This window comes from Neopelma chrysocephalum, unplaced genomic scaffold (assembly GCF_003984885.1).
Source record: "Neopelma chrysocephalum unplaced genomic scaffold, ASM398488v2 Primary Assembly neopelma1_92, whole genome shotgun sequence".
In the NCBI taxonomy this organism is placed as follows: domain Eukaryota; kingdom Metazoa; phylum Chordata; class Aves; order Passeriformes; family Pipridae; genus Neopelma; species Neopelma chrysocephalum.
This window is the reverse complement of record NW_020897754.1, coordinates 1444846-1454892: the sequence shown is the minus strand read 5'-3', so window position 1 is coordinate 1454892 and position 10047 is coordinate 1444846. Positions and strand designations below refer to the sequence as shown.

At 45.0% G+C, this 10047-nt stretch overlaps 1 protein-coding gene and 1 long non-coding RNA gene across 2 annotated transcripts; one reads left to right on the top strand and one right to left on the bottom strand.

Annotated features, from left to right (window-relative positions):
* Positions 1-1811: 1811 nt before the first annotated feature.
* On the top strand, positions 1812-4207 carry LOC113972437. Its single transcript, XR_003535903.1, has 3 exons — positions 1812-2847; positions 3438-3534; positions 4097-4207. It is a non-coding gene; the product is annotated as an uncharacterized LOC113972437 (long non-coding RNA).
* On the bottom strand, positions 3736-9156 carry TMEM52B (transmembrane protein 52B). The gene is made up of 5 exons (XM_027693492.1): positions 8449-9156; positions 7810-7853; positions 7072-7110; positions 5911-6077; positions 3736-5483 (listed from the first exon to the last, which is right to left on the bottom strand). Exons 1-5 carry the CDS (start codon positions 8494-8496, stop codon positions 5233-5235), a joined length of 549 nt encoding a protein of 182 aa, XP_027549293.1. The 5' UTR covers positions 8497-9156; the 3' UTR covers positions 3736-5232.
* Positions 9157-10047: the final 891 nt, after the last annotated feature.

The following is a 10047-nucleotide window of genomic DNA, read 5'->3' as shown; positions in this document are numbered from 1 at the left end:
GGGCGGTGCCGCCGTGACGTCACGGGGAGGAGCCCCCGCTGCGGCCGGGCTGTGCCGCTGAAGCTCTGACGTCACGGGGGAGGTGCCCCGCCGGGCGCTGTGACGTCACGAGGGAGGTGCCCTACAGAGCTCTGTGGCGCCACAGGGGAGGTCCCCCTTTGCCGCTTTGACGTCATGGGGAGATGCCCCTCTTCTGCTGTGACGTCTCAGAGAGGTTCCCCCTTTGCCGCTTTGACGTCAAGGGTAGATGTCCCTCTGCTGCTGTGATGTCATGAGGAGGTCCCCCTTTGCCTCTGTGACATCATGGGGAGGTGGCCTGCTGCACAGCTGAGCGCTGTGATGTCATGACGGAGGTCCCCCTTTGCCACTGTGACATCACAGAGTCCCCTCTGCCAGTGTGACATCACAAGGAGGTGCCCCGCTGTGCCGCACATTGCTCTGACGTCACAGAGATGGTGCCCCTTTTGCCTCTGTGATGTCACAAGGAGGTCTCCTTTGCCACTCTGACATCATGGGGAGGTGCCCCACTGCATCTGTGACATCATGGGGGAGGTCCCCTCTTGCCGGTGTGATGTCATAGGGGTTCCCCCTTTGCTGCTGTGACATCACAGTGAGGTGCCCCCACTGTGCCACAGATTGCTGTGACGTCATAGGGAGGTGCCCCGCTGCCTTTGTGACATCACGGGGAGGCCCCCCTTTGCCGCTCTGACATCACGGTGAGGTGCCCTGCTGCACCCCTGAACACTGTGACGTCACTAGGAGGTGTTCCCACTGCCCATGTCTGTCTGTCCGTCCCAGGACGCGTGGACATTTCCCCACAGTCGCCAGGTGGTGTCAGAGGATCCATCAGAAGGCACTGTTTTTGTGCAGTCAAATAGGGAACAGCCTAAGATGGAAGGAATCCTGGGGTTCTGACCTGTGGAAAATTCTGGTTTTGTGGCACTGCACCTTTCCATGATTCCTGTGTTTGGCCTCCTGGCTTCCTAACTGCTGGCAGCACACCAAAGTGTATTCAAGGTCTGTGGTGATGTAGGTTTGTCCTCAAGGGCAAAAGAGAGGAACTTTTCACCCAGGCCACCAACATGTCCTGGCAATTTTAACAGACTGACCTCGAACTCCCTTTGTCCCGTAAATGGTTGTTTCCCTCCCCAGGACTGCACACAAGGCAACTGAGCCTTGTTCAGTTTGAATTGCTGATGACAAACCAGGGAGAAGCTTCAGGGTTCTTCCTTGTCCTGATGGAAAGACATGGCCTGTGAGTGGTTTGCTAGGTGACTTCTCCCAACAAATCCCACGTGATTCACAAATCTTGCTGTTGTCTTCCTGCCCTGATGATGCAGCTCTGGATGTGCAGCCACCAGACTCGCCCCTCCTGCTTCCCCACTTCATCAGGCACCGAGTTCCTAGCTCTGTCCTCCAGCTTCAATAATAACAACAACATCACTGGAAAAACAGCAGGCAGGAAGATGACATGCAGGAGCAGTGACAAACAGCTAAACATCTGACTTGGAGTTATTAGAGTGTCATCCCCGGGGCATGTGACAAACCCTGTGTTATGGATCCGTGTGCTTGTTAGAGGGAGGAACTGGAAATGGGGTTGGCAAAACCCACAGGCTATCAAAACAATGTAGTTTTTCTTAACCCAGAGTGTCAGACCCGCTCTGAGCACGTACTGTACTGCTGCATCTGCAGCTCACGTACAGGGACATTCTGACAGGGATTTCCCAAGCGCTGCCAGTGCCGTAGCCATAGAAGCAGGAGATAAAAATATTTGCACAGAACCTGGGGGCAGGGTTTGCAGTCTGTGCTGTACCACACAGCTAATTGTAGGTCTGGACTCCCTTGGATATTTCTTTCATTAGTACCTCCCTTGGGATACCTTACTCCATTTGTGCCTCCACAGGCTGGCTTCATCTTTTTTTAAGCCTTTGTTGTGGATTCAGCATATCAAAGCCTCTCTTTGTCAGGACACTTCTATTTTGTACTCTGAATGGGGATTAAACTACACATGGTGTACCTGGAAGCACTTGTGAATCTGTTCTGCCTGATGTCCATCCCCGCCTGGCGTCTCTCCCATACCCCTCACGACTGGTCTGGTGACTCCAGAGCCAGTCTGGGCACATTGGTCTTGGATGAGGGCACAGGATTAGTCACTGCCACCAAACAATGTCTAATTGTGTGTATGTTTTCCTTTCCTCCAGAAAAGGACTCTGTGTTGTCTGTGCTGCCTCACTGCTCTATTTTTCTGCAGTTTCTTATTTTTCCACAAAAAAAGCTGCTCATTCCTCCCAAACTTATTGTATGGCCCAGCCTCAGCTCAAGTGGCTTAAACTCATACAAATGGTGTCACAAGGAGATTAAGGAACATACTTTGTGGCATGATGAAAAGCAGCAAATGACAGCAAAATCCTGCCTTTTCACAAAACACATGTGATCTTTTTTGACTCTGTCCTCATTTTTGGATTACTTCAGAGGAGGAAACTTTGAATTGTAACAGATCTGCCAGCAAGAGCAAAGTGTCTCCAGTCACCTGTGCCTGGTCTTTGCTTTCTTACACAACCTTCTATGTTTAAATAGAGTAGTCTGCTTCTGCTTTTTGTTTGTTTGTTGTAATCTGGTGTTTTATTGGGTCTTATGGGCTCACCTGAAGTCAGTTTAGTAGGAAACAATCCCTGAGCAAGTGAAGTTATATCTATCATTGTTGTCACTTCAAATACTTCAGATGTCTTGCCAGTAAAAAACCCCTTCAAGGTACCAGCATAGCACCTGAAAACTATGAGTGAGACAAGCAAGGAAGGATGTGAGCAGATGGGAAGGGACTGGAGAGTTAGACATGGAAATCAGCAGGTAAAACAGCTGAAATCAGCAAGTAATGCCCAGGTCTGGGTACAACTGACCTGTAATTTTTCCCTGGAAACTGAAGAAGGAAGGAGCTCAGTTTGTTAGAATACGATGCTAAAAACACCAAAATCACGTTTGATCCCCATATGGACCATTCACTTAAGAGCTGGACTCAATGATCCATGTGGGTCCCTTCCAACTCAAAATATTCTGTGATTTGAAGACAATTAGAAAAATTCATAGAAGAAAAAAATCTCATAGAAGTTAAAATATTTAAGACAGTAGAGGAGAGGAAAACTATTAATTTAAAAACGTCCCTTATCATTGCGCATATTAGGAAAAAAATTGCGGCGTAATTATTATGGTAAATTGTTGAAAATTGAGCATTTCTGCGTTGCCAGGCAGGATTGCTGCACTGTGGAGCGGGGCTGCCACCGTGTGTTAAATGCCTGCACAGCTCGGGCTTCGCAGGGAGGAGGTGGAGTAGGAACAGTCCGTTCCCCCTGGAAACGACTGTGAAGACTTCCAGGAAGTCTTCTGGGCTTGGTAGCACTTGACGCACGTTCAGCAGACTCAAATGTCTCTGCTTGCTTCAGGATTTCCCCGGGGAGTAAACAAGAGCCTTCCAGGAAATGTTCTACAGCTTGGGGGACACGTCATGGCTGAACAGGACTTCAGAGAGCAGCTGATAAAGTGGGTCACTCGACGAGATGTTCCACAAACAGTTGCTATTACTATTTCAAGGCCGGGTTGGACGGGGACTCTCAGCAACCAGGTCTAGTGGAAGGTGCCCCTGCCCACGGCAGAGGGTTGGAACTCAATATTTAAGGTCCCCTCTAACCCAAACCATTCTATGATTCTAGGATTCAAGCATGCTGGAAAGCAGAAGGGACATAAACTTATATGTCACTTCTTTATTTTTTCCATTTCACTTCATCACTCACTAATGATACAGTTGGGCAATGACCAGACGATTCAGAAAGAAGTTTATAACCTTGGAGATCAAGACCCTTAGACACAAAATTCCTGTGACTGGGCAAGGTCTGGGACATCATCAAAGATGTTTGGGTTGTTCAGTTCAGCTTTATTCTATCCCTGAAGTGATCTTAGCAACTTTCTCTAAAATTTTCTATGGTTGATCTCAACAGCAGTTAGGTCCTTAAAAACATGTGAGACCCTGTCCTTGTTGGATCTTGTCCAACATTGTCCTTTTTCTCCTTATCTACAAAATAACAATATTTTCTGTATTTCACAGGAAAGAAGACCAGCATATTAGGGACAGTGAGAATTCGGGTACTTCAGTAAGAAGGGCCATGCAGGTGTTTCAGAAATATGTGATATCTGTGTCCTGGGCATTCATATCAACGTGAACATATACATCAATAAATTCATGGTTGCTTATCATTTGATATTTGATGTTCCTCTGCTTTAATGTTTTCAAGTGCTGAACCTGGGGTAGAGACAACACTGATGTAATTCAACACTCACCTTCTCCTGACCGCCTAACCCAAGAAAACATTTTACAGATGGTCCATACCCATGTTCATCCAGTTTGATCAATATTTCTGGATGGTTCAGCATATTTGTATCGATCAGGAGAGACTCACAAATTATTCTATCTGGGAAATGGCTTAAATGCTTCAAACGGTCTTACTTAAATTGGTCTGGTTTTGACAGCAACAGTAGGAATTAATAAATGATACAATATGAATGCAATTAAAAGATGATTGAGCTTTATTTCAGGGGCAGTGTTCCTGCTCCTCCCCTTCTTTGATCTGTTGGCACCTATATAATATTTTTTTAATTCAAATATAACAGACTACTATTTCAGAATTGCTATATATCCTATTCAGAACCAGACTGTCTTCATTCTGTGTATCCTGGAGGACATTTAGGACACATACTGCACAGGCTGTCTGTATATATGCTGTCTTTTGTTTACAGATTGTTTGTTTGTTTTAAAAATGCTTATAAATGTTTGGCACTTTCCAGAAGTTTGGTGTTATTTTTGGGTCTTAATAGACCTTCTCACAGGTCTTTTTGTTTTGGTGTGGTTTTTGTTGGTTTGGTTTGGTTTGGTTTCAGTTTTGTCTGTTTTGAAATCCTCTCTACCATCCTGAGGAAACTCAGGCTGGAGGCAGGAGGAATGAGACGCCTCTGCCATCACCCTGAGGTCACTGTCCTGCGAAATGGTTCAGCACCTTGATCCTGCTGCCTGCTTATTTGTGCCAACTCTGCTACTGGTGTTGTGTGTTAATAAACGGACTTGGAGAATGCCAATGGCCAACCATCTCAAGGAGGTGACAGAAAGAGGTGTCAAACTATGACAGCTCTGAAAATATTTTGAATTTTAGTTAGTTCTTACCCCCTTTCTTGTTAGACTAAGGAAGTCTAATGTCCTGGGAGGGCTGGCCGGGCATCCTTGCCCTCAGCAGGTGCCTGCAGCTTTTCCTCCGGCACAGGATCCAGGTCTGGCACCTTCTGGCCCGCCTTGGCCACCGTGAATCTGCTCATGTGCAGGGCTTCTTCATACACTGGGGGAGTGTCCGATGCCGAGAGGGGTGGTGTTCCCTGGGCAGCACTGTGGGAGTGTGCCACTGCTAATATCCTCCTGGCAGCAGGCCCAAACACGGAGTGGAGAGCTGGAAGGGAGGAGACAAAAGTTGTTTGCCTCATCCTGAAAGCATCATGTGCTTAGGGAGTGCATCTGCAGGGCACAGGCTTTGCTCTCCCCACGGCCTGAGTGTTTTCCTTCAGCCTTTCCCTAAAAGGAGTGTGTGTGAAACCCCACCAATAACATCCCACAATTACTCTCTCCTGAAATGCCACTGAGACCTGTAGCTGCCCTAATTCCACCCAAACGTGTTTCAGGGCTGATTCACCATCTGGCTGCATTTGCTACGAGAAGTGAGCACCTCAATTTGTAGGATGTACGGGTGCTGCTTTCCCTCCATCCTGCTATGAACTTCCCTCTGTCAGCCTTGGGGTGTCACAATCTGGGCTTTTCAGAGTGCAGCCCCTCCCTTGGTGATGTGTTGAAGTCCCCAGCGCCCATCAAAGCCAACTCACAGGTGATGGTGCTCTGGAGGGTGCTGTCGTGGTCGAAAGCGATGACGGTGACCTCGTAGGGCTGTGGCCCTGACTCGTCCCCTGTCTGATGGCACTGAAAACAGCACCTCACGCAGACAGAAACCAGGCCACACAGGAGCAGGAGCCCACCAATCACCACCACCAACCTGGAAAGGGAGGGGACACAGAATTAGGACAGAAAGGTTTTGTTTGGAGGACACCTCGTAATATCTCTCACTGCTTAAAGCGTGGCTGGATGTCAAAGCTAAACATCTGCAGCCTTGTACAGCAGAGTTTGGACATTTCCCAGGGATGCAGATCCCTCATCTCCACCAGGCACCTGTTCAAGTGCTGCACCAGCCTCAGGGGAACCATTTTTCCTTTTGTCTAATCAGAATTTTCCTGTATGCAGCTTGGCCAGCCACCTCAAGTGCTTCTGGTGAGCACCTCCAAGTCTCTATGTTTTGTCTCAAGATCCCCCTTAGGTAGTGGAAAACTAAAATTAGGTTGCACTTTTGGCCTCCTCCAGGCTGAAGAAACCTGGTCCTTTAGTGGCTCTCCAGTGGACTTGTTTCAGTTTGTCAGCATCTCTTTTGTACTGGGGGACCAAAACTGGACTGGTCATGAGTGAAAAGCAGAGGAAAAATTGGATCACACAATCTTCAGGCTATGCTCTCTCTCTGTCTATTTAAAAAATATTTTACATATATATATATATATATATATAAAAAATAGATTGTTATTAATTATTAATGATAAATACATATAATATATAATATATATTATATATTATATATATTAATGCAGCCTTCTAGATGTTCAACAACTACCATTCTTTTTAATCTCATCCCGGTGAGAATTACTAAGAAATTAGACTTCAAAAATGGGTCTTTTAAAAGGCATATTTTGCCATGAATGCTTTATTAATGTTGTTCATACACCTAAATTAATATGTGGAATAAAAAAGGAGGCTGGTAAGTCAACATTTGTTAAAGATGATGGGGTAGCTAAGGGGTTGCCTGGCTACTGTAGAGCATTAGAGCATCCCAAGGGGAAGTGGGGGGTGGCATCACACTTGAGCAGGTCATATTTAATCCCACTCTTTGCTACTGGAACTGTCTAGAGATGCAGATAATTTAGAGTAAAAGTATGTTATCTTACCAGATATACCACAAACGGTCCCACTCTGTACCTGCACAGCTGAAGAGAAGAAGGTACAAAAAATAGTTATCCACAGAATACCAAATAAATGGGAAGATCCCTGTGGCACCTTCTTCCATCTCCCCTCGTGCTCCTCCCTTATTGTCCAACTCCCAGGTGGCACAATGATGAGAAACTCATTGTGCTTTGGGGAGGATACAGTTGTCCAACCTCATCAATCTCCCTGTAGATGGGTTTCCCTTCTGTTTGGCTTTGTCTCTTTATTGCTCTCCTGATATTTATGCCTGCCCAATTCCATTTGCAAACCTTAGAAACCTGCACTCACGTTTGTTTTGTCTTTTTTTGTCAGTATATAATTATTCTGTCATTCTTACAAAGGACATCACTGATAGTGATATTCACCAAGGCAGTATACTTCAAACCATTTTTTTTCAAGGAAAGTTCAATTCCAAATTCATAATCTCGGTCAATTAGAATTACGCCAGAAAGCTCTTAACTATTGCAGTTGTGCAAATAGGCAGCAGGTATGTTACCATACGATCAGGATGTTGATCAATAAAAATAGTGATTAATACACCACATTCAAAGCAATGGTAATTTTACAAGAGTATTTAATACTCTCAATTAAATAAGCTTTTCTGGAAAATGTCAACCATCAAGTCATAACACTCATGTCCACTACTGCCTTTGTCCTTCATTGTTTTCTCAAAAATCCCAGCAATTTGGACAAATACTTACAATTCAGTGTTGAGGCAGCCTTCCTCACCTCTTACTTGGGGGAACTACAAAGGATAAAACAAAAAAAGACACAGCTAAGTGAATTAAATCTTTGGCATTTGCAACTTTTACCTCTGTTACCTGGACCATTACCAGTCTGAATCTCCTATGGGAAGGACTTCTTGTTATGCCTCTTCCATTGTTTCCATCCTGTATTCTGCTGCAGATTTGAAGTTATGTGATACCAACTGCATTGTTTCATATCTTAACTTCCTGTAGTCAGTAAAATCCTGTTTAGTACTGTTCCCAGCACAAACCCTCTCTTACCTTCATCCTCTCCACAACTTGCCCTTTCTCCACCACAAGCTCATGATCCTTCTCCATGCTCCAGTATTAAGAACCTTTAAATACCCTGGTTCATGTAATTTACTGACATGAATTCTGCTCTGTCCCTCCAGCATTCTTACCTTTCTCATTCTTTCAGGTGCCCTGACCTCTGTGTTACCCTCCCTGGAATAGCAGCAAAAATTATCTTCCATGCCTGTTATATATCCAGTCCTTTCAAACATCAGGGAAAATTTTTGTGTTAATGGCCCTCCATCTTTCCAAAGTAACTGCAGAGCAGAGACCCCACAAAGAGGAACGTGAGCTGTGACTTACCCATAAAGAACATCCCAAAACAAAGCAGATCATGTCTGAGCTGTGCATTCCCGTGAGGTGATTCTGTGGCCTCTTGGTGTCTCAGGCTGCTCAAAGTCTTCTTGTCCTTCCTAGTTTCAGTTCATCCTCACCAGTCCAGCGACCAGAAGGAGCAGATTCCGTGCTGTGTGTTGAATCCAGTCTCTTCTTCCTACTCTACCCCTTTCTGTCCTCTGCCCTTCAGGTTTTTGCTTTTTCTCTTTCCCTCTTTGTCACTGGCAATTCCTGATCATTTCTGCCTGTGTCTTTTTGTTGGCCTGTTCCTCTCCCTCTTTTGAAGGGATTTCTAAAGCCTTCCAGTCAGATCAGGAGAAGAGCAGTAGCTACAAGTTCTGACTTTAGATGTTGAACTAGTTCAGTGAAGGGCATCGTGAGATCTCTGCAGACCTGACCCTTCCCTTCTAGGAGCAGAAAGGGTCTCCGAGTTTGTTCATTCCCAATTATTTCTCTCCCCGCCCCTACCCTCAGGGGAGTGGGTTGAAGGTCATGTTATTGACCTTTTTAATTGGAGTTCAGATTCCTCTCCCTCCTCCAGTAACTTTTCTGTCCTGGCATTCACATTGTCCTACCTGCATGGATCCAATCTACTGACTTTGAAGTGAAAGAATATATATATATATATATATATATATATATATATATGAAGTTACAGGTATATGTGTAGATCTATATGTGTGTGTATATATATATGCATACATATATATTTATATATATTAATATTCAGCACCTCTTCTACCTCCAATTTTAAGGCTCTGCCACCATCCCTCTTACCTGGTAGCCTCCTGCTATGTCAGTCCTGCAGCTGAGAGTTTTCACTCACAGGTCCCTCTCCCAAAATTCCTGCAGGGCCATCCAAGCCCCCCTAAACACCTTCTATCACAGGGAATACATGTTGATCCTCCTATCCTGGATACTGTTTGTCCTGCAGCTGATTATATCAGTAGGTTCCATTCAACAACCCATTAATTTTCTCTGCCTTGTAGAGCTGCTTAAAATCTCTGTTAGTGCTCATGGCCATTCAGAGGGTTATTATTACATGCACATAATTGTGTTCACCTAATCTTTCTCTTTTGAACAGCTGAGACAGAAAAAAAATGCTCTGCAGTAATGTGTTAACTATTTGTTCTTGGAAACCACCCGGGACTGGTGCATAAATGTTGGTTAAAGGCAGGAGAGCAACTACGGAAACTTGTTGCCTCATGTTGGAACCACAGTCCATTCACATTAAACTGGTGAATCATTAGCCTGCATGTTAGAGTTGATGGTTTTAGAGTTGCAGAGCAGAACCAATGGATTCATGAACGTAATGAATTCTCCCAAGGCAGGCTAAAAACTATTTACCATTCTCTAATTATAAAAGTTAGTGGTGCAGTATAAACATGCCTTAGCATTAGTTTATCTATCTATCCATCCCTCCATCCATCCCAGTCTACTGGAAGGAGGTTTCTGGGTCCCGATGGAGAAGTAAGAAAGAAAGAAACACGACCTATTGGCTTTGTATTTCTACAGGATTTGCCCAATATTCTTTTTGTCTCTTTCCCCTAAACTCTTTTGTGTGTT